Source organism: Corvus brachyrhynchos, unplaced genomic scaffold, assembly GCF_000691975.1.
Source record: "Corvus brachyrhynchos isolate BGI_N302 unplaced genomic scaffold, ASM69197v1 scaffold223, whole genome shotgun sequence".
NCBI classification, from domain to species: domain Eukaryota; kingdom Metazoa; phylum Chordata; class Aves; order Passeriformes; family Corvidae; genus Corvus; species Corvus brachyrhynchos.
In genome coordinates this window covers 852,632-879,962 of record NW_008237174.1, presented here as the reverse complement: position 1 = coordinate 879,962, position 27,331 = coordinate 852,632, and the positions used below count along the sequence as shown (strand labels likewise).

The window sequence follows — 27,331 nt, the reverse complement described above, 5'->3', positions numbered from 1 at the left end:
CTTTACTGCACAGGTGTCTGTCGGTGGCTTCGCCCGAGTCTCTCAATCGTGCCTTTTTCTACTTCTTCTAGTGTTATTATTTTTTAATATTATTCTTCCCTTCGCCTTGGGTCTGAGCGGAGACACGGGCCGTGTTAGATATCTCGAATTTTTTACTTATGTAGTCTTTCACAAGGGTAATTCCTCTGTGTATTAAGGAGAGAGAAGAAAAAGCCACAGACTGGTTAGTATTTAAGCTTCTCAAATGCCAAGTGAAATAACTGCATTTGCTGGTGGAGAACGGTCTTAGTTCTGTAGGACTACTAAGCATTGGTAAAAGGATGGGAAACCATTATTTTTGGTTTTCTTATGGATCCCGAGAGGGCTGTTGCTCACATTTTGTATTGCGTAATGCTGTACAACAACACTGTTGTTCGAGTATGTCCCCTGCAATGTAATAACACACAGTCGTGTGTAGCAGGCACTTGCTTGTGCTGGCATGGTGGAGGGGCTAATGATCATGTGGTGTCACATTCCACTGATTGAGACTCATCAGCCTGTGCTTGGGTGGCAAACCTAGGGGACCTGTCCAACTTGAAAAAAAATAGCTCAGCATTTTTCCCTTGGTGAGAGCTCATTAAACTTCTCTTCTATAGAGACGTATGTTATTTCTCTCTTGCTGACTGTTAGCTTCGTTGTTATGAGTAGATAGTTGTATGGTCTCAAATACAGTATTTTTTTAATATTAGCAGTTGCTTGAACACATCTGTTTGTCTGACAAAATTGTCATGGGTAAGTAGTTCTGTGCTCTACAAATCTTGTACCTCATTATATCCTTACTTGCAGTTTGTGAGTACTGTTTCAAAATCTGTTTTTCTGTCTAGGCAGTAGTCCCTCATCCTTCTTGCAGCATATGTTTATTCTTTTATGCTTAACTCAGACTCCTCTAGCCTTCCGTTAAGAGAGGCAATATTGTGTTTCAGAGAGTTTATAGTATGCAAAAAGCATTGTGCCAAAATACTTCAGGGTTCCCTGCTCCTAAATTCCTTTTCAAGTAAACTGACATTTACTTCTTAGTGATTTGCTGCAATATTCTGCCATTATTTTACTCTAATAATACATAATTACCGAGCATATTTCAAAAATCTGATTCTTAACATCTTGTTCACTTGTGTTGTAACAGTTCTAATGAGAAGATCTGAAAATGTCGATACTGAAAATAGATGAAAGTATTGAAAGATGGGGGGGGGGAATCTTAGAGCTGCAGAGACTGTTAGGTGTGAGTAACTACTCCTAGAGATGCTAAAACCTTTTGACTTAAATATCAGTCACTACAGACAGTGACAGCCTTTCCCTGTTGCCCAAGGGTTCCCTCCATTGAACCCTTGGAGCAGTAAATATTAGACTGTTTGGACTGTTGGAATTGAAAATTTCTCATCATTTTTTTATTTGTGATATTATCACAAGAAGTAAAAGCTTAATAATCCTAAAGTGTGCTTGGGATAGAGGTACTAGGAATGCCTTCTTTTGCTGCAGCAGAGAGACCTTGATCTGAGGAGGGGATAAGAAGTCTCCTATTTTGTTCCTGTCCCTAGCAGATGAGTCTTCTGACTCGCCTGAAAAAATCAGTCATGGAGAAGACATTAGGCTGATGGAAGGAATACAGCTTAACTTTGTACTGGGATGATTCCATGCAAAACATTTCATTTTGTGCATCTGCTAGCCACATATCTAGGGAATTTCAAGAGTTGGTTCAGTAACACTGGAAATGAAAATTATTTTGGCCTTGCTCAGATAGAGGTTATAATTTAGAAAACTGCTTGTAAAGACAAGCTGGAAACTATCTGTGTTTGTGAATTTTACAAAATTCATTCTTTATTTGCCATATTTACATTCCTGATACTGTACTGTTTTGTTATTGCAAGTGAAAGTACAGATATGCAGGCCTGGTTGGTGTAGTTAATACAGAAACTGGACACTGTTAGAGCTTGGTGGTGGGGAGGAGATGTGCTAAGCGTCTTTCAAAAGATTAAAACTTTCAGATAACCTTGGTTTTTTCTTCTTATTATAGAAAATATCTGAAGGTAAGAGCAGAGTAGTTGAGTTTTTGATAGCTAACTGGTTTTGATTTGTGTTTTGCTACTAATTTTACTTCAGTTTGGAGCATCCATGGTCCCCTATTTTCCAAATGGTACTAAACTTCCCAGCAATCTGTTCTTGCTCACTAGTATTTAAAAAAGCTACTCAGCATTTCATAATGTTTCTTCTGGTTCAACCTGCTCTCCACATTCAGGCTGGGTGTACCAGTCATGCTGTTGTGAAACTTGAAATGGGGTATGAAGTATATATTTAGCAGGAAAGCAAGCAAGCTGGTTTCTCTTGTGTAGTAATAGTACTTTTGCTAACACGTTTGCTCCCAAGGCAGTGTGTTTACAGTGATTACAGATCCTGCTTAGTGGTGTGCAGTGATCAGGTCTCAGTCAGCACGCTTTGTATATGGAGGGATACTAGAGACCAAGTTAGTGCTGCTCCTGTTCTACCTCTGCACCAAAGTTGGGGGTTCTGTTCTAAGCAGTTTCGCTAATTGTGGCTTATATCACATTTTCTCTCCTTAGTAGGAAAGACTTGCTCTACAGTATTGAATGTCACTGTTGTCTAACCCTGATAAAGCTTGTGTTGTTTCAAACAATTACATGTAAGTGTTCTTACACATAGATACAGAATATTAAAAAGTATGAGCAATTTTTCACATTCTTTAGACACAAATGAAAATGTTTCTTCCTGTCTTATGTATTGCATCAAGTAATCCTGGTACATTTTTTTTTCTATCAGAAAAAGAGTTAGAAGTTTACCTTCAATTTCATTTTTCCTTTATATAAGATTTTTTTTCATACACTGTTGGTAAATCTGAACACTTGCAATTTTCTGTTCACTTTGTTAGTTGATTTTGGTGCGAAGAACAGTAGCATGCCATATGAGCTCTTTGTGCTGCTTAATTAGTCTTCAGTATAATGAAGTATGTTGGTTCAAAAAAATAAATTCTGTTAACTTTTGAAGCTTTGAAAGTATTCTCAGTGTAGCTGTAAATTTTATTTAACCTAGAATTTTTGGTCCTTTTAAATAATTAAAATTATAGCATTCTTCTGCCTATCCACTTTAGGTACCAGAGTTGATACAGTGGTGCAGGCAGCTGTACAGGGGGACCCTTTCTGTGAGCAGAAGTAAGATGTTTGTGTTTAGTCTGGCTCACTTGTCTGTTTTGGCCTGTGTGTTAGAATCACTGGTTCTGGAACCAGTGAGGTGGGAAAGAGGAGGTGATGGCAAATACGTGTGTCTGCCATAGCCCTGGCTTAGGGTGCACTGGGTGATGGTAAGTGTGTTGAGAGGCAGCATGCATTATTCTGATATGACAAATCAGTTCTTTTGAAAATATATCCCTAAAATTATGATCATGTCTACAGTACCGAGTCTTAAAGCAGTTGATCATGAAATTTGGAATTTAGGTGGCTCTTAGTCACTCACCTGTGGCTTTACCCAAAAGTGAGTGCCATGAAGTTGAATGGCATGGTGGGATAGACCAAAAGCAGTTTTGCCACTAGAACTGTAGATTTGTTGGCACTGATCAGTTCTTTATAGTAATGTTTTATACAATTCAATATGAGCGCATGGGTGCATTAGTTAATCCATGTTTCTGCAGTTTAAGCATTTGAGGATTCCTTTAAATCATTATCCCAAATCCAAAAGAAACATGATACAAAAGAATATGTTAACGTGTCTTTTTTTTAAAGAGAGGCCGGAGACTGGATAACAAGGAGTCTATAGTATTTTATGGGTTTGATATAGTTTTGTGTTCATGGTGAAGTTTTGGCAGCACAGTGACTTGTGTTTTACTGTGGGTATAGGAGTACTCATCTGCAGTTTTGAGTTTGATAGGAACTGCACTTTGAGCTGGTTAAGTAGTGCCACAGCTCCAGCTAATGGAGGTGCTGGATTTACAGCCTGAAGGCTGAGGGCCTTTGCAGTCGTCTAATCTGGCATGGTATTGCCAAGTGGTAGCTTCCCCTGCTTCTGATCCTTTGGTTTTCCTCCTGGGTCAGTAGAGTCATTCCCTGGAACTCAGAAGTCAGTTGCCTGACAGGTTGCTCTGAGTTTTGACCAATATTACCAAAAAGGGTCTCATAACACAGAGCAGTTTCTTAGGTGCATGTCCAGTGTGGTCATCAGATGTTCATGTTGACTTGAAGGAGGGGTCATGGGAGGGAACCCACAGTGGGGGGGGGTCAAGCCAGGGCTGCTTTGGTTTTGGTCTCAGCAGTTTTGGTTTGGATCCTGGGTCATCTCAGCAATTCAGTCCCGAAGTTCCCTCAGTAGCTGCTGCTGCACTTAAATTGTGTGGTCACAATAAGCAGCGATGACTCTACCCTTGTCCTCCTTCCCCATTCCAGTAAAAATCAGCACTTAGCTTTGAAAATTTCTTCCTATTGGGCCATGTTTGTAAGCAAACCATTGCACCTCTGCAAACACTAGTGAAATGCTATGATTACACCACAAGAAAAATTGGAGCTTGCACAGAATTGCAAGGAGGAGGAGTGCAGACTGAATGAGTATCATGTGGTCTGTTCATTCTGCAGTATTTGCACTGTTTCTCAATTACGGACTTTGGAGCTAAAGTCATACTAAAATTAGTTGTCAAACCATATTTTGCAATCTTTTTCTGTGGATGGATGCAAATATTTTGGTCTCCTTAGCAAATCTAAACCTAATAAATGAAGTAGCTATTTCTAGTAATATCTTTTGTAGACTCTTGACTGATACAATAGGCCACAGCTGCTCAGCTTTCTGTGTAGTAAGATGAAACTACTCACCTAGAACTGGTGATGAAAGTGCTGCTTTTGACAGGAAAGCTTCCTGATATTCTTGAGGCAGGAGATACGAAGTAGGAAAGAAATGCCAAGGGATTTTAGACTTTTGGAGAATTCCAGCTTTCAAAACTGAAGCTCTCTGGTGATGCACTGGTCTACTGAATTGTCGTTCTCATGGGGAGCTTAAGTCTTCTTGTGTTTAGGGAGAATCTGATACTGAACCCTTTCTCCTTGAAAGGCTTTGTGTGAGCTTGATGTATATGAGCTTGATGTTCCTTTACTGAGAAATGTGTTGATGCAGAAGATGATCTCATGCTTTTATTGAACTCTACTAAATGGTAAAAGCAAAGGCTGTTTACTGAAGTACTTAAAGGTGGTCTTTTAGCAGTGTGTGTGTATATATATCTATACATATACATTCATAACCTTATACAGGCATTTGCATGTCTCATAATCCACAAGCAAAGACCAGAAAACATATTCCTGGAAAAAACTGGCTCTGTGATTCCAGTTAAAAGAAAGTGTATTTCTAATTAATTTTCAGTTGTATGAGATGTGTATACGTCACCCATCAGTTTAGAAAGTGTTCTAGTATTGAAAGTTTCTTGTTATAGAAAAAATATTTAGGTTGGTTATGTTTGAAAATAAGTGAAAATATAATTTTATATGCTGGGAGCTTGAAACTACAATTAACAGCTCTGTTTATTTTTTCTTATTGTAAGTTTGTTCCTCGTGGGATTAAACAATTTCTAGCCTAACCACTAGCAAACAGGGGTTATGCATTGATCTTCCACACCAAACTCTGGCAAAAGAATAGTTTGCATATATGCTAGACTTTCAAATCTTAACTGAAGCAGATAGTGAGAAGCCACAGTTCGGAAGATCTTCATCCACATAAATAATCTTCAGTCAGGACTTTATTCCATCAAAATAGTTTTAGAAGTGCTGTTTTCTTTGACTGTTTTCTTAATTTAGCAGGCGTTTGATTGGATTTGTTGGGGTTTTTTTGTTTTAAACTCCTTGGCTTCAACAGTAAGTCAAAAATGAGGGGCATTGATAATTAGCAGAGTCCATAAGGCTTGTTTAGCAGCACTGTGTGATTCAATAAGGTTTGAAGTGTTTGCTGCAATTCTACTACTTTTGCTTGAGGATGCCTTTTTATTAGCTAAGTCTAGGCATAACAACTGTAGGTATTAATTTGCATATTTTGCTATAAACATAGTTGCTAATTTAGCTACTCTGCTGTTGGGGCAGATAACAAATTTCTGTCTTGGATAAGTATGTGTGCATCTGCTACATCTTTTTATGAAAAGAGAATTAAAAATCCCTTTAAAAATCTTTTTGGATATTGTGAAGAAAATATTGTGGGGTAGTATGTTATAGGCCATTTGTTCTGCAGTGTGGATATACAGTTGTTCAGGCTCTTCTTTTCTTACATTGAATACATGAGCTATGTAAATAACCTTGAGGTGCCCAGAAGATGAGGGCTCTGTTGCACAAAGTGTCCACCTCTGGCTGCAAGTTAGGGTATAGACATCGGTGGTGAATGGATTTTACCATTAAAATATGCAGCGAAATAAAAAGTTCTTTTGTCTTGGAGTTTTCTGCTGAAGTATAAAATCTCTTCTTGGAGAGAGAAGTAGAAAATGGATCTTTGAAATACAGTTAATAACTGCTGAAAAACATTGCTTTTAGTTGTTTTTTGGGTTTTTTAACCTTCTTACACTTTTCACCATATAAAGGCACATTTTTTTCGCATGATCACACATGATAGCACTATCATCCTGCCTCCTGCTACGCCTTCCAGAGTTCAGTTGCGTAATTATAGAAACTTAAGACACTCTTGTGCCTTTATTTGGCCCAGAAACTGATATGGCAAACAGCATTGCTTTGTCAAGAGATGGGCCTGAGTAACATTAAAGGAGGGAGAGAGGGGCAGGGAGTGAGCATTCCTGGGGTCATGAAGTAAAGATTTTGTTTATTCCGTTGATGCTTGTAACTTCTATGCAAAAGCAAATGTTGCAAGAGTTCTGGATGTGTTTGGTAATCATTTAACAGATAATGGTTGTGAAAAGTAAATCTCTGTAACAAGTTACACTCTTACTAATTCCCAAATTTTACTAAAAAGGCTTTGATATCTGGTCAGCATTGAGTGTGCCAGTCTTAGGGTCTCAGATACTCAGCTTTGTTTAGTGTATTAAAGTGTATGTTTCTGTTCCATAGTGTAAATGAAGAGATTCAAACTGTTGCTAGATTATATGAACTTTGTTTTCTTATCAGAATTTCAGTAGGTTGTTCCTGAAGCAAAGACAATTTGCTGTGTTTCCCTACTTAAGTTTTGCTCTACAAACTGCCATAGTCCTTCTAGTCCTTTTCCCTTCCACTGATTAAATAAAGTCCTCTGAAGAATATTTTTGGAGAATTTTTTGTCATTTCTCCTCTCTGTCCCTGTCCATCCCATTATGTACCTAGCAGTAGTACTTGAGTCAAGAGAGACTGGAGGAATGGAGTGCCAGGAACACCTGGAAATCAGCAAGGAGACCTGCAGAGTTCTCCATGGGCAGGCAGAGCCTCATGGATTTGTAAAGCTGCAGAATGACTGGCTGCGCAGCAGGCTCACAGAAGAGAGCCAGAGACCTTCAGTCAATGCCAAGTGAATAGGAAACAGCAATATGTTTTCCTCACAAGTAAGGCCAACTGCATATTGAATGAAACTGGGAGGAGCATCTCACACAGATTCAGCTATGACATTTTGTTCACCAAGTTTTGATATTATAACCAGCTGAAGAGTGTCTTGATATTTAGGATTAGCAAGAATGACTGGCTTTTTTTTTTTCTTTTAAGCTACTTTCCATATGTTATTTTTTAAGTATTTGTCATGGCATGTTTGTGTGATTTAAACACAAATCAGTCCTAAAGTTTTGTTTCCTGACAAAGTAGCAGCTCCAAGGTAAGGCAGCATCAGTAATCACTTCAGCATGAAAACCAAGCTGTGAGTCTTCACCTAGTTAAGATGAATTGCTATTATCACAGGGACTCACAGTAAAAGAGTTTGGGTGATAATGCAGGTCTTGATAAATACTAAGCAGGATGAAATAAAGGGATATTTGGGAAGTTTAGAGGGAGGAGGAATGTTTTATTTTAAAAAAAATTGTGAATAAGTTTTGAGGTAAAACCAAGGTATCCAGTTGGTAATAATAAAATCACAGCAGCAAACCAAATCCTGTCTGTCTTCTAGCTGAGGTGCAGTCTGTCTCGTGTCCTCGTGCTGCATGTGGTTGCTTCCATGTTTGTTTTGATGTACAGCTCAAGAAACTTTAGCTCTCAGAAGTTGCTTTTTTGAGGTGCACAAAGGCAATGATTCCAGGCTGTTACACTCCTGAAAGCAGTTTTCTCTACTGTAGCCAGAGAGGTAAAGCAAGAGCTGTCTGAGTCCTATGAACTGAAGTATTTTGGGGGTTTTTCATAATGTATGTAAGCACATGATCTCCTGTAAATATGTGTGCTTTGGAATGAGTCAAGGGGTCAGCTTGAGCGTAAAATGAGGAATGTTTGTGATTTGATTATTAAGTATTTGTTGAGTGCTAGAAATCCAAAATTCAAAGGAGGTGTTGAAGTATGTGTAACTTACATGCAGCCAAGCAGGCTCAACTGTTGAAACTTGTCCCCTAGGCTGTAACTGAGACTTTCAGACTGGCTGTTTGAAGGTGTTCTCCCTTGTGATTTTAGATAGCTCCATTTGTCTGTAAGTTTGATCTGCTGTTTCAGAAGTTCTTGAGCATTGTGTGTTTTTATGTGAAACTTAAAGGTGTAGGCCCTTTTTGTCAATTAAATATCAGCTCTCCTTTTCCTGCAGGGAATAAACCCTTTGAATCCAAAACTGCATCAACATAATTACATTTTGCCATGTTGCATGTTCTGTCCTTTTAGACTCCATACAATGTGTGTGTACGTGTTTGGGTCCTGTTGAAAATCCAAAGGTTTGAACTTTGTGGTGAAACTGGGCGTTGTGAAAGTACAGAACTGAAGTTAAAGGGGAAAAAAAGTGCTTCTGCATTTTAGGTTTTTGATCATGCCAGTGTCATAGATTTTGGACTGTGCATAAAACAAAAAGCTTTGGAGTACTTCCAAATAAGAACAGATCTGTGAACCTTTTGGGCAGAGTAGTTTATTTTGACTTGGACAATTATTAATTTAAGTATGTTTCTGCAATTTGAATGAAGAATGAGATTTTTATTTTATTTTTTATATTTTCTATTGGAACACAATGACTGAAATGGAGAAAGCTGCTAAATTCTTTCCCATTATTTGCATAGTCAGAATTTAAACCCCATTTCTAGGAGAGGTTGGTTCAGAAATAGAATACAATAGAGAATGGCTGCAGATGTATGTTGGGAGCACAGCAGCAGAGCCCAGGGAAAATGTGCTTGCTGCAGAGAATAGGGATGTTGCATAATAGCAGTGTTGTATAACACAGGTCAGTATTTTTGCCTTCAGTTCGTTGATTTGGTGTATTGTGGACCCCTAGCACCTGTAGATCATTAAGGAGTCTCTCAAATTGTAAGAATGGTTTTGGTTTTAGGTTTAAACTTCCTGTACTCATATCTGCATGCCTTGTAGAAAGTTTTTTGAGATATACAAATAAAAATGCACAAAAATGCATGCTGCAGTGCCTTTATATAATTCAAAAGTGGGAATAAGATTTTTGAATACTTAGAGGTCAAGAACCTTACATAGTTTTTTTTACTGTTACGGGTCTGGTTTTGACTAAAAAGTTGGGCAACTTTGCACTTCATTATGGAATCTAATTTTTTAACTAATTTTATCTTCCTGCTTAATACACCAATTCTCTCTCATAATCAGTGGAAAAGATACCATTATATTCTATTGAAACAGCTTAATCTATCTCAAATCTGTTTAAAAATAATACAACTTACATGTAGTAAGAAAAGTACTCAAAATTACTTCAGAATTTTGATTTTTGTCTCACAAAGATGTAGAATTTTCAGACGTTGGGTAATCTTGTTTTGTGAATCTGAGTAAATGTTCTTGCAATGCAGTAGGAAATTGAAACACAAAGCAATTTGGGGAATTGGTCAGATTAATATGTTCTTCACTACATCTGCAATTTGGCATAGTGGGTTTTTTCTTTTTTTCCATATTTTTGTCTGTGTTTTCTGAGTGGATTTATCTTGTGTACAATGAAGGAAATGTAAGATTAATCTTCAGAAAAGTGATGGCATCTGAATGGAGCAGTAACAAAATCTCATCTGCTGTGAGAGAATAATTCATTGGCAGACATGCGAGTTAGTTTTGGCAGATTTCAAGTGTATCTTCAGAAAAAGGTGGTAGAAGCTTGCTGCTGCTAGTGCTGGTTTTACAGTGGCTTTGGTAATGTGATTTTCTGATCCTTCCAGGTTTTAACCATACCTGCAGCTCTCTTGCTCCATTCCTGTCGGGGAGTGAAGCAAGGGAAGTGTAGAAACCGTGACTGAGAACAAAGCTTTTGCTCAGGTTCATTTTCTGTTCAAGAGAGAAATTATTTGGGGTTTATCTAATTTAGTTTAAAATATTTGGAAGACAGTTTACTTAAAATTAAATGGTTTGCAGAAATGAAGAATCTTTTTTTTTTCTGTGTAACCCCCTGCCTGGAAATTTTATGATTTCAAGAACTTGTCAGTCACTCTTCTCAATCTTTAACCAGGATGCCAGGATCTGTTTCTGTGTAATAGAGAAATGGTGTGTGTGTGTGTACAAGCATGTTTATTTCCTTTTTTTTTTTTTTTTTTTTTTTTTTTTTTTTTTTTTTTTTTTTTTTTTTTAATTTTTTTTTTTTTTTTTTTTTTTTTTTCTAAAACATGGTTGCTGAAGATGGCAAAAGTTTGAACATTTATGTCTAGAATATCCTTTCACGTAATTCTTGTGCTCTGGGAAGAGGTAGGATTCCCAGGGAAGGAAAGAGGCTGGATGAGGAGATGAAGAAAGAGCTTTTCTCAGGAAGGGGAAGCCATGGAGGGATCCACTGCTGGTCTCCAGAGCAGAGATGCACATTCTCCCAAAGGACCAAAGAAAGGCATATCTTTTGGAATGTGGATATTAAGCGTTGATACTCTGTAAAAGAGGGAAAGGAGTAACATTAAATTGTATTTGCTATGATTGTTATTCAGAACAGGTGTGTTTATTCAGTTGTGCTTACAGATTTCTTAATACACAAATTAAAAAATGTAGAGATACGTTTTCTCAGAGATAACTATTGACAGTAGGACTTTAAAGATGTTACTAAAAGGAAGTTAGTTATCTCTACCTTGTAGATGTAAAAGTGCTTTGCTAATTAAAGAAAGTTGTATTGAACAATAAACTTGGTAAAGTGCTTTTGCATTGTGGTGCTCTTATCTTATTCTTAGGCCTCAGGAAGCTGAGATGGTTCTTCTTCAATCCTGTGTTTTGCACTGAATGTCCCAAACCATGGTTTGAGCTCCAGTGTGCTGTTGCAGTGCAAATAACTACTACCAATTTTCACTGCTTCCGTTACCCTGTAAAAGTGCTTGTTTTAAAGTCTGTGTGTACTTTGTAGTAGAACTGTGTAATACACATTTAAAGAAGTACTATATAGATACACTTGGAAGTTTTTAGCACTCATTTTCCTTTGCTGCTTTGGCTATTTCAGGCTCAATGTCTTTTAAGCTTCAGCATGTTGTGTTTAGTGGGCAGCGTAGGGTTTGAAAAGTAACTGGTTGCTTGCACTCTGCAGCATAACCTTCTTTGCTACCATTTGGAAACATACTTTTCTTTTGACATGTTCAGTTTATAACTCTCTGTATTCCACCCAAGTTGCTTTACCTTTAATTAAAAATAGCTATTAAATAGGCAAGGATGTTTTAGTTACCAGTTACTGCACTTCATTAATGATGAGCTTTATTTTTTGCATAAACCATATGAAATATGTCAAGATTATACATAAATCAGATTTTTTTCTTGTAGTATTGAGCTATCTAGAAGCATTGATGTATTTAAAACAAGCCATGACTCTCTTTCTCCAAGCTTTACCTGTTTGGTGGTTTTAGTTTGGTTTGAGTAGCCTAATTTGTTTTATTTTGACTTAGTGAAGTTATGTGTGAATTACTTTGGTTGCATGATTGAAGTTGGAATCTGTCAATTTTCAAAACTTAATGCAAGATTCATTTTTATATAAAAGGAACAAACATATCCAAATAAGATGATAAAGTAACAACACTACTACATTTAATGCCAGTATTACCTTTGTAGCCTTATTTGGGTACGTGAATTAAGTGGTAACCATTTTCTGCAAGTGACTAATACTGTTGGTGACTTTCTGCTCATTTTAAAAAGCAAAGGAAGTGCCCAAGTCCATCTTCCTTAACACTGTGCTGCTCTGAGTGTGAGATTGTCATGAGGTTTTTTTTTGTTTTAATTCTGTTCTCCAGTAACGTCCCTCTGATTACTTGATGGCATCAGTAGACCTGGCATCCTTCTGGCACTAATAGGTAGGAATGAAAGACTTGCTCTGTAGGCTCTATATCCCCAAATACATTTATGTCTCAAAATCTGTGAAGCTTTGAAAGAGGTGTTCATGGGCACAGAAAGTGGAAAACTGATAAAGATGCATGGAAAAATGGAATACAAAAATGAACTTAGTTCACATTATGATAAGGGTGTAATGAACTAGAAGGAAAAGCAATTGGTTGTGGTAACATTTATGTCTGGAAACAATGAAGTAAGAGCTGACTTATGCCAGATGTTGGAAACAAATCTTGCTGTTGCTTCTGATTGTGTGAATTAGGGAAAATATGGTTTCTTCCATTTAAAATCCTGTTGATGGACTCTAAAATAAAGAAAAAAATTGGTACTTTGCTTAAAATAGGAAATCAGATGTTACTACACTGGATTGCACAGTGTCCTCCAATATTTGCTTGCATGTTTCTGCTCACACTGCCAATACAAAAGGAGCTTTAGCTAATAGACATGCTGAATTCTGATGTTGTAGTTGATAAAAAAGATCTTAAGGAGAGCCTGTTGAGGCTTTGGTTTGTCCCAACAAAAGACCAGGTAGGATACTGATAACTTAAGCATTAAGTCTATTTGTCTAACTGGAGTAGAAGTCTTTGGGAAAAAATGTTCTAGTTTCATTTGATAATTGTGTGCCAAAACCATTTATTTCTAAAGCTGCTTTGCTTGGAAGCTTCACTTGGTGTGTATATGTACTCATGTATATGAGTGTGCACACATTTTTTATATCTCTGTTCATAGATTATATACTTGTCATATGCACACATGACATGATGAGGGTATTATGTGGATAAAACATAATATTTGAAGCAATTATTAGAAGAAAATGCTCCTAAGCAGCTGGATAAACAATACTTTTTTCAGAGTTCATTAATGCAGGTAGAAGGCTTTTCGTGATAGAGGCAGTGATCTCAAAAGTTGAAGAAACAGGATATAAATGCTTCATTTTTCTAATCCTGTGTCATCTCCCCTGTCGTGTTGTTGTAGTTGTAATGTCACTTATTGTCTTGCCATAATCATGAGTGTGGAAGGATCTGTAGACATAAAAAGGTGTAATGAACATGTTTATGCCTTTGGTCCTAGTTCTTGCTGATGTGGATTGCATCTTAAGTGAAGGTTGTTTATGCTGATTTAAGATAGACACTGGTTGGACTCGCCTAAAACTATTGCAATCTAAATTGACCCATATCATACTTAATGCTTTATTTACCAATGATAGTAACGCAGAAAATTTCTTCAGCAGTTTTTTTTTTTCCTGGAACATGAAAATAAAGTATTAATGTGTTGCTTTGCATTGTTTCCCTAAAAAGGGATTTTTATGTAATGTTTTCTTGCAAATATAGCTGATCAAATTTTTTTTGGAAGCCCCAGCATATATCTTTGTCTGCATTCTTGGTCTCAGTTCTTGACATTTATTCTTGCATTGCCTATTAGAGAGTATAGATGTGTGGTTTTGAAAAAAATATCTTCTGTCTGATTTAGAGCACTGATTGGTATAAGGGAGTGTCAAACTTCAGACTTGAGAAAGAGTGGTACTGGTAATTTCATCTGGGTTTCTGGGTCTTCTTGTGGTGTGTTGTTGTTTTTTGTGGGGTTTTTTTGATTGTGTTTGTTTTTGTTGGGTTTTTTCCTCTGACTATTGAATAACTACATTTAGGAGACTTAATGGACTTGTATGTTTAATGCCAGCTTGTTCTGCTCATTTGAAGAAGCCACTTTCTCTTTTTTGATATAAACTCCCAACAAAAAGAATTTTGCCTGTGATATTTAACACTTGATACCTTCCGTACAACAGTTTGATACCTCCTGCCAAGTTGTAAGAGAATTGGAGATGGTCTTAGGGGGGCTTGAAGTAATTCCTGTATGAGAAAGTTTGGATACCTTGTTTCGGACAACCTTACTGTTGTAGTAGCTGTGTGTTACAGTGGTGGTCTAGAGTGGAGTGTTTGGAGACGTGGTGTCTGATTAGTCCCCCTGGTATGCCTGATGTGAGGCAACTTTCAGGCAAATGAGCCTTCCAACCACCAGATGAAGGTTTGTTTTTTGAAAGCTGTTGTCTGTCTTCCCTCCTCCCTTCATTCTAGTTACCAAATTGTTCTAATAAGATGCTACACCTGCCAAAGGTGTTAAATTTCCTTACCTCATTTAAAGAAATGTGCTGTTTTAGTTTGGACTGGTTTGTCTTGAATGGAGAATAGTTGTGATGGCTTTAGTGTGGGAGTTGTTTGTGTAGCGAGGAGCTGGGTGCTGTAGGTAGTTTTATAGCTGGCTGGTGGCACTTTGTTAGCATGAAAAGGAGTGTGTAAGTCTTAAGTTTTCAGAGCTGTTCACTTCTCTGTGCCAACAAACTGCCTGGTATTTATTTAAACGGCAGCATGCTCCTAGTGATTGGAAAGAATCTCTTAAAAAGAATCAAACCCTGCACTGCCTTTAAACAGACTCTTATATCTAACATTTCTATCTTAGCTTTATTTTGCTACTTAAAAATAGAAATGGTTTTGAACTGTTGGGTTCAAAAAAAGCAAGATAAAATTTTAAAATTGGCAGTGAAACAACTTTTCAGCTCTTTCAAATTGAGGATATGAGTATTTTAACTACTTAGGAAAGTACATTCATGAATTTACAAGCAGATTATGTAATCTTTTTTAAAAAGAAATCTGCTATTTCCTTTTTCTTTTATTACATGTACTTTGCTTCTGTGTAAACATTTAACCCTTTGTGCAAAGGAGAGTTTCTAGGTGTTCTTGAATTCCCTTGATGACAGTGCTAGTTTCTTTTGGTTAAAATGTTTTCCGAAGTGAGTTCAGGATGTGGGGGAGAACATGTTCAAAATGAAGTTTGAGCGTTCATTGGTTCAGTCTGGAACTGGCTGAGTCTGAAGTTAGTATATATTTTAAAGACTGTGTATATTGTATTTTCAGCTCTGAAGGAGTTGCTGTGATCTCATCATTTAAGGATTTCTTAGACTGAAAAATGAGGTTTTACACTCATTTCCCTCTGTCAGAAAAATTCTGAATATTGAAATTTTCTCCCTGCCCTTCACATTCTCTTAACATTCTCAGTGAGTCTTAGTTGTATTTACTAAACCTTGTTAAAGATGTAATTGATTTATTTTGTAGTAATAGGATTGAAAGTATGCCTACAGGTAGAATGTGATCTGTGGTCCATTTACAAGAAGTTGCGTGAAAGGAGTGTAGGTTTATTTTTAGGTCATAGAATAAGATGTTGAGTCAACGTTTGAAAACTTTTTATCTTTTAATAGTTAAATTAATTTATGATTAATGTGGTGTTTCCTATTTTTTATACTGAATCTGAAATATCCTCTGTTAAAGGATCTTGCCATTTCTTGCATTTATTTATGCTGTTTTACTCAGGACATTCTTTTCCTGCACATTTTTAGTTTAGGGATGGTAATGCAAACTTAATAGTGAAGTATTTAAATTCAGAATTCCACTTGATAGAGAACGAAAGTATTTAGCTGCTTTGTATGTGGCACAAGGGAAAATAATTATTCAGAGGAATATGCAAATGGTTTTTTACGAAGAAACGGTAATTTCTGAAGCTGTTAGTCATCCTTGTAAACTTAAGTTAGGGGAGATGGTAGTGTGGGGTTTTTGTGATCGTGATTATGTGATAACGTAGTGTTTCACTGTCTGCAGCCTTTCAGGAAGGACGGAGCCATGGCCACAGAAATCGGCTCCCCGCCCCGGTTTTTCCACATGCCGAGGTTCCAGCACCAGGCGCCTCGGCAGCTGTTCTACAAAAGGCCTGACTTCGCGCAGCAGCAGGCAATGCAGCAGCTCACCTTCGATGGGAAGCGCATGAGAAAAGCTGTCAACAGAAAGACCATCGACTACAATCCCTCTGTAATTAAATATTTGGAGGTTAGTAAGTTCATTTTCTGATTTTGTTTGGAAACCTTTATTTTCTTCCTCATATTTGGGATTGTGCTTTTCAGTTTCCACAGGGCAGTCTGGAATACTGGGAGATCTACTGCTGCATTTTCAACCAAAATTACAAATGCTTGTAAATTTGTTATATTGTGAATAAAAGGGGGAGGTTGAGTGTTGGCTATAAAACTGCATGTTTTGTGTACTTTATGTAAATACCAATTTTTGCGTTTTGTCTTGAAATTCCGAGTTGGTGTGCAGTTGAATATCTTGTGTAATGTTCTGACTTTTCATAAAAACTCATCATAAATAATGTAGTTGTTCTTATTTTTGTTTTGAGATAGAAATTTCCCAAAATGGAAGATGAACCATTATCCCTTCCCCTGCAAAATCAGGGCACTAAAAATGTTTTCTCATCATTTTACTAAATAGCTCTTCAGCCTTCAGTGTGGCCTCTGAAAGTCCCTTTCTATACAGTTAAGAAATAGAGAAAAACTTAAATGTTAAGTTTTATTGAAGAAATGTTTCTGTAAAAATGCTTATTTAGTTCACCTGATGGGATGGCATTACTTTCTTAAGAAATAATTTTCTCATCCAAGATTCACTCTACGAGTACTGAATATTACCCTAGAAGAAACAGAATGAAATCTAAATACTGGTATTGATTATATATATATAATATATATATATATATATAATATATATAATACTGCAACAGCAACATTGCCAAAATGTGATGAAATTAATTCCATCTGCTATGGCCAGTGCTTGATTATAGCTTGTAGGTGTTAAGTTAGATGGTTTTCTTAATAACTAATCCCTTATCTTCTAAGATCTGTTCAAACATCAAACATTTTAAACATATTCTTATGTTCTAGGAATGCCCCAAAAGAGATTCTATTAGTAGTGGACTATTCTAAAAAACAGTTTTAGAAGTCCAGGACCTTTTTACTGTGGCAGGAATAAGCACCCTCGAAATTCTGTTGATTAAAATGGTAACAACATAAAAAAATAAAATCAGATCTCTGTCTGCTGGCATCAGTACTACTGATTTAATGTGGTTCTATCAAAAAAGAAACAACCAAGAAAAATGTGTAATTTGCTCTTGGCTTAAGAAGTTGTAGCAAACTGTAGTGGTGTATGTTGGGAATGTTTTACCTAGAATTGTAACTTGTTTCCAATATGTGTACAGATCCAAATTGGTTAGGGTCTGTGGCACAAAGCCGAAATAAGTAATTTAATTCTAAATTCATGAGAAATGTTTTTGAAAAGGTTTTGTTTGACAACTCTCAAAATTTAACTAATTGAAGGTACTGTTACCCCTCTGTCTTTTAAGTCTCATCCATTTGAAAGCGCTGTCTTTATGCTCACAGTGCAGGAGGTTCCTTTGGAGCTCATGTTGCTGTGTGGATTTCATGTGGAGTTCATCAGCACAGCTGCTAGTGGTGTAAATCCTTGTCCTGAATATAAAGCTTTGACACTGGGCAGCAGAGCACCACTGTCTGTGCCACAGTAATGTTCCTTGTTACATAGGACCACTGCTTTCCTGGCGTTAAGCTTCGCTTTCAAAGGTGTTGCTTCAATCAGATGAAATTAACACTTTAAACATTCCTGACTCCTTTTCTTACAGAGTATAAATTCCACGTGTTCCTTTTCCTGAGTCCAAAGTCTTAACACAGTTCATTCTGAAATCCTTGGAGCGCTTTGGAATTTCCCAAATAAGGATCTCCATGTGTGTCTTACTCTCTGTTATTTACCAATGAAGTACCCTACTATGAACTAGGAGTTGTTTTCTTCTTTCCAGAATAGAGTATGGCAGAGAGACCAACGAGATATGCGAGCGATCCAGCCCGATGCAGGATATTATAATGATGTAAGTAAAATTTTCCTGTTCACTGGTGAAGTTGTGCAGATAAAATTTGTCCAGAAAATAGGAAGGGTTCTGTATGTCAGCTGAGGTTACTTTTGTGTCTGCAAAAAGCCTTAAAGCTATGAAGGGTATCTTCACGTTACTTTGTCCTGTTGGAATCCATGCCCATGAAGGGACCTTAAAGTTGGACAGGCTTTTAATTTCTGTGTGTGAGAACTTTCGTAATGCACTGAGGTTGTGAAGCTGCTCTTGAAGATGCTGTTCCTGGATGTTTGAGTTGTTAAATCATGCAGACTTTGAAACACTTCTACCACCTTACTTCTGGTAATACCCCTGCAAATGACAACCTTGCTTTTCCAGAAATGGGTGTTTAGAACGTATGCTTTTCTTGAAGTTTCTGATTTAAATGTCATTACTAAATATTTTCTTTCTTCTCTTACAGTTGGTCCCTCCTATAGGAATGCTGAACAACCCTATGAATGCTGTGACAACAAAATTTGTTCGGACATCTACTAATAAAGTAAAATGCCCAGTGTTTGTTGTCAGGGTGAGTACAGTGTTGGAATTACTTAGTTGTGTTGTCTTAATTTAAATTAGACTGAGTCTTAACTGAACGAGAAGGCAGTTAAAGCATCTTCAAATAAAAACAGCATGTGGAATGTATGGACTACTTCTGTGTCCAGTCTTTCTGTGGAGGATTTTAGGAAAATAAGTGGTAAGGTCTGAGTACACAAGAGTTCTTACTCTCAGAGTTTAATGTGCTATTCCTACCTTCCTTATTACATTTCAGAGAGCTGACATATCTGACTCAAAAGAAATGAAATTTGGTCTCTGTGCTCTTTGAGTCTCATAGCAGCTTTTAACAGCTTTTCCATGATGTCAGAAGTATTGTTTAGTATGGATATTGTGTGCTAGAAATGCAATGGTGCCAATAAGCTGTTTCTTCTTTACAGCTAGTTTTTCATTGTTCTTACAGTGGGCTTTGTCCTGTTGTTACAAAAGTCAAAAGTCCTCTGGCACTCTTCGGCATTTTTGCCTTCTCGCATCCTCTAGAAAGTCATTTAGTTGCTTCCATTTCCAAAGAGTCCCTGAAAAACCTCATGATTTATTTGGAAAATTGTGAAGAAATATTTGAATGCTATATTTGCACAGTTTAGTTAAATGTTTCTTTTGCAGTGGACTCCTGAGGGGAGACGCTTGGTCACTGGTGCATCTAGTGGGGAGTTCACTTTATGGAATGGACTGACTTTCAATTTTGAAACAATATTGCAGGTAAAGTAATCTGTCAAGATTTCTTTGTTTCCTTGAGGTCTTGGAGCATGTTTTAGGAGCACATCTTCACCCTGTTCATCATGGGTTTGTGGTCTGAGTGGTGATGGGAGCCTTAGAAGTCTTTTATTCTGCTCTGATTCCATGCCAGGCTATGGCTACAGGCAATTCACTTAATGCTTCTCATTCCACCTCCATCTGCTGTATTAACTGTTCTCAAGGATGTACTATGAGTATTTGTAATAATAAAGAAACACTTTGGAAACAAAGTGCAAATACTCGTATTATTTAGAAGACCATTGTATACAGAGTAAGGGATTTTTTTTTTCCCCCAACATCTTGAATGTAATTAGATCATCATTGTTCTCATTTCCTCATTGCAGCTGTTAAGTTGGAACTTTAGTAACTTCAGTGTTTGTGTGGATCAGACAGTATTTGAATGTGTTTGCTAGAAGTTCTGTTTCTGAATTTGCAGGCTCACGACAGCCCTGTAAGGGCTATGACTTGGTCACACAATGATATGTGGATGCTGACAGCAGACCACGGGGGATATGTGAAATACTGGCAGTCCAACATGAACAACGTCAAGATGTTCCAGGCACATAAGGAGGCGATTAGAGAGGCCAGGTTTATACACAATATACCATTTTCTGTAGTACCTATTGCCATGATTAGACTGTTCTCTAAGTGTATTCTGGGTGCAGAAATGCATGGGTTCTGTCAGATTCTGGGAAACTTCCTGCACCACATAAACACAATATTTCCTTTTGTTTCCACATTCTCACCGTTTTGCTGGCACCTTTCTGAATTAGTATTGTCCCAGTATCCGCCTCTGCAATATGTTAGAGATGTATTTGTCTGCCGCATTTTGCACTGGTATTCTTTTCATTTTTATATGGTGACGATGTGTATCAGTTATTCCTTTTTATACGCACTGTGTAAGACAACAATTTCATTCCAAATAAAGAATTCAGTCTTTAATAATCTAACTGAATAAAATATAAAGCCTTCAGAAATAAAACACCTGCATAGTTCTCACAAAATAATAAAACACTAAATAAAGTGAAGAACTGCTTGGCTTGGTGAAGCCAAGACTTCCAGTAATACTAAATACCCACGCAGACTGCCACATACAGAAGTCTAATGTTAATACTGAATGGGTTCTTCAAGCTTGAAACTGTAAGAAAGCCATTGAAAAGAAGATTGTAGGATATTCTCTTGGTTCAGTGTTGATGCCTCAGTTGTGCAAATGTCTATATAAAAATCAAATCCAAAGTGATACTTATCAGTAAGATGTAAATGAAGGGTGTTTCTAGAGCAAACCTGAATATAATTTTTAGCAAATGTTTTTAAAGTAAGCCTGAAGAGAAGCTGCAGATCCCAAATGGTGCTAAAACAGTGTTTCTTTGGGTTCAGGTGCTGGCCCTTGGTGATAAAGGTTCACTGCCACAAACTCACTTTCCACTAAAGTCACCATTTTTCTTGGTAGGGTGCAGCATTTTCTGCCAGAGTATGGTTATGAGAAGTGCTTACTTTGGATTCAGTTACTGTCTGACTATCATGGCCGTGCACTGAATTTCTCTACTGCTTTAGGCCCTTTCTTGATCATAAAGATCTAGGATTTCACAAGGGCTCCCTCGTGGCCTTTCACTGCACCAGAAAGAAAGTTGAGTGCCTGTCAGTTGTTGGAGATGTTCTGGCCCTGTTCACATGGTTAAATAACTCCTTGCTTTTCCAGTGACTTTCATCAATCAATGTTAACTGCTGAATCTGGGAGCTGCTTATGTGTCTGTAGGATTCTTTTCATGTTGTTGGTGGGGTGTAATAAGAGGGAGTGTTTCCAAATTGCTCTTAAATGTGGTATGTTTGTTTTATATAGGTTTTTTTTTCCCAACAGTTAAACCAAGTAGCATTTTCCTGTAACCAGCTTTCCCTTATTTTTTGCTTCTCTGCTGCAAAGCACCTGTGGCTGAAGAGGAGTTTTTCCCTAAGAACTGTTCCTGTGCTTCTATGCAGTGTCACTTTCTTATGGTGTTACCAAACATGAAAATCTAGGGTGACAGTTACCAAATCATATTGATGTTGCTTCTCATCCTGCAGAGAAGGCATTGCTATGTGCAGTCACAGATAGGAAGGTGCTAAGAATAAATGACAGATTTTTTCCTCATTTGACAGGGGACTGCAGTGCAATAGTAATCCTATGCTAAATTCATGTCTTGTGATGAAGTGCCGTTTGGCAGGCACTGTATTCACTTAGAAGTGCCTATGTTCAAATGCCTCCTTCAGTGTATAACACATTACAGTATAATTTTGCCCTGTCTGAGAAGCATAGATAATCTGTTAAATGCTGACTTCTTTCCCCTGCTGTGTGTCTTCATGTAACAGTTTCTCACCCACGGATAATAAATTTGCTACATGCTCTGACGACGGCACTGTTAGAATCTGGGACTTTCTACGTTGCCATGAGGAGAGAATTCTTCGAGGTATGTGTACCAAAAGTACTGATTGGGGTATTTCAAGAGGGGGAAAACCTTTTTTTTTAACTAGGTGTTCACAATACAGAAGTATCAGCTTGTCTACAGTTTGTCTTAATGCTCCAAACAAGTTTTTGTTTGGCTGCTGCTATAGGTGCCTTATATTCAGAGAGGCTGCAGTTCACAATGGCATTACACTGTTTACTCTCCACTTAAGCTCTAAACAATGGAGGTGGATAGAAGGACATTTTACTGCTCCTAATTTGGTAGAAACAACTGTTTCTGTATCAGGAATACATTTATCTTTCTCCAAGGCTTAATCTCAGTGACCACTGTTATTTCAGAACATGCATCTTCATGCAGAGGATTCCATTCTTCTCACGGGCGTACCTTTCATTTTGATTTCTTCTGAGGCAAGGTAGTTATTTCTCATTCCTTAAGAGGAAGAGAGTATTTAAGTAGAGAAAACAGGTAAATTTTGATCACATCATTTATAGCACAGGCAAGTAATCCTAGCTTTGCTTGAAGTTTTCTGTCCAGCATCTATGTACCCTAAATTCTGGTGCCTTTCCACTGGTCTTCTTGAGCCTTTCTCCTTTTCTTGCTGCAATCCCAATGAGCAAGAACAGTAGCTTCTGACAGCTATTCCTTTTTTGCAGAGATGTCCAAGGTACATAATTTAGTAAGAGAATGTATTGAAAGGCTGCTATGAGAGACTGGGGGTTGTAGATTTGCAGATAATCTGCAAAGAATGTATGTAATAAAAACATGGGCTTTCAGTTCTAGGTGTGTGAGCTTGTTCAGTGCTTTCCGAAATTAAGGAATTTTTTTTTTTTTAAATCATGCCTCCAACTTCGACCTGCTTTCCGTATTTTATGAAGTAGAGCTCTCCCTATTTCTTTTGACTCTTAAGCTCTCTTCTTGTTTTACAAGTACGTTACTTTTAAACACCACTACTTTGCAAAGACATTGAGCCTTCAGCATTATTGCAGAGATATTTTAACAGCATGTGTCCATTATTTGACATTATGGTAGGTGTGTTCTTTCAGGACCTGGCAAACAAATTTCTAGGTTATATAATTTACACCTGTTAGTCTGGAAGGCCTCAGATTTGGGAGTGGTTTGCTTGATGCTTTACGAAGAAATCATTCTGCCCTAAACATATTCTGTACCCTCCTCCAGGTATGTACTAACCGTGTGGAGGAAATAGGGATTGCCTCCAAGCAGAGTTGTCAAGGTTATAAAAATCCCTCCACTTCTACATTCTTTCAGTGTTCTGTGTAAAGCAGAAGGAGAAAAACATTCAATTTAGGCTATAGAGAACAGAATTTGCACTACATTTTCTTGTTACCTTGTGTATGTTAACATCTGATTGTAACTTGACCTCAGATAGAATTATCCTATAGTTTCTTACATTTTACACATCTCAGTATTCCATTTTGAGTTTGCACATAGTTCTAGAAAGAATACATTTGCTTTTACTTATGTCATCTGCCCACAATACACTTCACCTTTTGCATAAGTTAGAAGTGGTTTGAAAACTTTAACATCTTTGGATAAAATTGAACAGGGCAGATTACTCTTTGTTTCTACTGTCAGATAAGCAAAAAACCACCAAACCCCAACCTAAACCCAAAGAACACCAGCAAAAAAATCCCCCGCAACAAAACAAAATAATATTCAAACCCCTGATTGTTGGGAGGATGTCTCTGCAAACATACAGGTTTGATTTGGCTTTGGTCTTTAGGACTGGTTTTGAATATGGTCGGAAGAGTTACTTGAAAGAGCTGATGGGTGACATGTAATTTTCTTGGTAGAAAAGACAGGCTTTCACTCTGTTATTTGGAGCTTAGGTCTTATGGCTTTAGGATACTGATCTTCAGCTTTTGGCTTCTCCATGTGCATTCTGCTTTTACATAGTTACAAGTGTGACCTGTAATACTTTGCTTAGCACAGCCTTCCAATGGTGTATTCATGCCATTGCCATCCAGTTAGTGATCTATAAATTAAAATTTTGGTGCCACTATGTCAAAAGGATTTTATGTACATTGTTTAGATCAAATGCAATGCTGGGAAATTATTTTTATTTCCTACTTTGACACATCATACAGCTATTCTGGATAATAACTGGTGAAGTTGAAGGAGTTCTACAGTGTCCTTTAGGTCCAGAGCTTCACTTCCCATGTTAAGGTGTTCAAGTTGTCACACCGAGTTATAAAAATCAAATGTAATTATCAATTTTCAGTCAGATGTACTAATAAAAAGATTAGCACTCACAGGGATAATATGTCAATATATTGTTATTCTTAGTGATTTTTCAACAACAAATTAAGGAACATATTTTAGAAAACAGATTTCAATATTCTAATGGTAAGGAATGCTTTTAAAGCGGTTCTGTAGAGAGCATTAAAGTTACGTGGATAAGCTTTGCTGATACAAAAAAGACAGAACTCCATAGACTTACTGCAGGTGCTTTTGCTTGCACTGGAGCAAACTAGTATCTATTCCTGTTATGTATTGCAATGGTTCCCTTAAAAGCAGCCTGAAGCAACAATTCTAGACTTACCTTCTGAAGAGAGTATTGAAAAAACAGTGGAAGTGGTAAATTACATAAGATGAATTCTCAAGGTTTTCCTGCAGTTTTCAGCTATCTGTAATAGGCTTTTTCAGTAGTTTAACTGATGAATACGTGGCCTGCATGAGATACACTTCTTAACTGGATCCTCTTTCGTTTAATTGGTGAAAGAGAAGATAAACAGGATACCCTCTAGGGTTCTTCATATGTTGTGCCAGAGGTTCTGAGTCTCTCTTCTTTAATCTCCAAGTCCCTTTGCTGGCCAGTTTTTCACTGCTTAATGTTGCCTTGGCTGTTGTTTCTACCACCATGGCTTTCCAGAGCACAGGAGGTGGAGTTTGGGCATTTTGTTAGCAGTACATGCAGATTTATCAGGCTCCTTTTTAATACCCTAAAGAAATAAATAGGATTAAAATCTTGTTTTCTTGGGGAACCATCTTTAAATAATTCAAGTGAATTTTCTTGGAAGAACTTGTAGGTGGAAGAAATAGCACTGTGTGTCATTGCCTCCCCACAGCCCAGGTGCTGCCTGTCTTTTCTCTTGAGGTAGAGCTGCTGTGAGCCTGATTTTGCACCAGTTGCTTTTGCCAGTGTGAATTTCTGTCCTGGTGCTATCTTGATGATGGTAACGAGTGCAGTTTAGTGCACTTAATAAAACACATAGGTGGGAACTTTACTGATGTTAAAAAAAATGCTGTTTTTAAAATAAGACATGGAAAACAGACTATAGTATAGCAATATTTTATTTTCGTGACAATAATCTGTTCCTCTGAAAGCCATTTCCAATAAAACACTCTCAGGTCTTTTGTCTAAACTGTTGCAATGAAGTTAATGCTGGGAACATTTCTATGAGAACATACACATGGATGGATGGCTTTTAATAATAGTAAAAACATCTAGTGAAAAACTGCATGCAGTACAACCTTCATGTCCCTTTATTTATATGCGAAATTAACACTATTGGTGGTTTTTCCTGGTGGCAGTGATGTTCTGGGTGTTTGTGCTGATGTATCCCTGAAAATATTTTGGGTAGGTCATAAATAAACACACGATTCCTTAATTATTCCCAGCACGACGTCGTGGGCTAGGAGGCTACAAATAGATTTTGGATTTCTCAGTTCCCTTGTCTTTCCTTCTCCTTCCTTTCACAGTAGAAATGAGTGCTTGGGAGGACTGTAATGTTTCATTCTAAAGTGTAGATCAGCTCTATGTTCCCAGGATTTCAGAGGTTGCCTGCCTTAAATAGGTCTTTTGGGGAGGATGACTCCACCCAGCTCTCTGAAGGATGGTATAACCCATGCTTTTAAAAATACTTTCTAGATAAGTTTTTCTATTTTCTTTCTTTAAAATAGGGTAATACACTAAATGATCTTTCAGCCAGTGTGGTAGGCTTGACAAAAGATTTGTCTTAGCCTAATTTGAACCATTAAAACCAATCAAGATTTCATTGCATTCTGCCTGGATTTATAATGTGCAGTTTGGAACAACATGTAATTTTTTTAACACTATCACCTACAAAATAACACGTGTGTTTGTGCCTGCAGGAGTCACAGCAATCATGGTAAACAGACTTTTCATCTGCTCACAGGTTCTGAAAAAGTGTTTCCATCTCTAGTCTTACTGAAATAACTGAGGAATTTTATTCCTTCCTTCTCTTCCATTTCTCAATCTTTATTAACAAATAATGTACCATGAAGTTCCTTCTGCACTTTCCATCTGAAAGGGAAGGATCTCTTCAGAGTTTTTTCCCTCAGTCAAATAGCATATCCTGTACTCAATTTAGACATGAGTTCCATCAGTAAAAGGAACCTGAGGACCAGAACTACACCTTCAGCTTGGTCCCTCACTTTTAAACATGCGTTATTATCTCGCTCTTAGCCTTGAAGCAAGTAACTTCTTAAGGTGTTTCCTTTTCTTGGAATATAATTGAACTCTACATTGAATAATTTAAAAGAAAAAAATCCTACCATTGCTGTTTCCAACTTTTATTACCCTTATGTGAGGTTTTTCTTTTTTTTCCCTTGTCTCAGCAAAGAGAGAAAACTCAGCAAATTCCAGAAATGCGTGTCTCTCAATACCATGTTTCTTGTAAGGAGACCCACTGTTTCAACCTTCAGGGGTTTTTTTGTGGGGATTGCATCTTTAGACTATTGGGATTTCAGGTCTATATGAAATGTCTTCTAGTCTACTGATGCATCCCTACATGAATATTAGAAGGTTTTTTTACTCAGAACAGAAGCTCAGGATGAGATGAGACCTGGCTGATAATGGCACCAACCATATCAATCTAGAGAAGGCAAGTCCTTGAATTTTTGAACTTAAAAAGGTGGACTGTTTTGGAGTGCTGGTATTGGACCAGTTCAGTCTCCTCCTTGTTGGTGGATTTTTTGTTTGCCACCTTGTGTTGCAGGTCTCTGATCTTCGTTAATCTTTGTTGCCAAAGCTGAGCTGGGGCTGGGGGTAAGAGCTGTTGCAGCTGAATCAGTTGAGGAACAGCTGCAAATGGCTGTGCTTTTCATGTGCATTAGGCACAGGAAATGTTAAGGAATTTATGTTAATAGTGAATCTGTGAGAGGTTTTTTCCTGCACAGACAGTTGGGATCGCTTGCACAATCTGTGATGCAGGAGCCCTGTTGTTCTGCTGCTCGTGTTATGCCAGTAATCCTGCTGCTGCTCCTTTGCTTTTTTGTGCATGGTGGGCTCTTCATAGTGTCGTTCACTCTTCTCCTCTCATTAGGGAACGTCTCTGCCTTTGTGAGATTAAAAGTTACAAATATTGTATACAATTTCCTGCTTCATAAATAGAAGGTATCACACAACATATATTTCCCCAGCATCTTTCTCTACACTTTGCTCCGAGTTAAGTAGCACCAAGGACTTGGAGT

At 37.5% G+C, this 27,331-nt stretch overlaps 1 protein-coding gene across 5 annotated transcripts in view; it reads left to right on the top strand.

Annotated features, from left to right (window-relative positions):
- Positions 1 to 16,000: 16,000 nt before the first annotated feature.
- The window catches only part of WDR33 (WD repeat domain 33), a 52,811-nt gene continuing 41,480 nt past the window's right edge, over positions 16,001 to 27,331 (top strand). For 3 of the 5 annotated variants that reach the window (XM_017728782.1, XM_017728783.1, XM_017728781.1), the window contains exons 1-6: positions 16,001 to 16,252; positions 18,063 to 18,131; positions 18,571 to 18,675; positions 19,305 to 19,400; positions 19,873 to 20,024; positions 21,783 to 21,880. In XM_017728782.1, the coding sequence (XP_017584271.1) occupies positions 16,049 to 16,252; positions 18,063 to 18,131; positions 18,571 to 18,675; positions 19,305 to 19,400; positions 19,873 to 20,024; positions 21,783 to 21,880 (724 nt within the window). In that variant the 5' untranslated portion in view covers positions 16,001 to 16,048. The remainder of the gene's footprint in view (positions 16,253 to 18,062; positions 18,132 to 18,570; positions 18,676 to 19,304; positions 19,401 to 19,872; positions 20,025 to 21,782; positions 21,881 to 27,331) is intronic. The other 2 variants (XM_008629535.2, XM_017728780.1) reach the window with 1 other exon arrangement.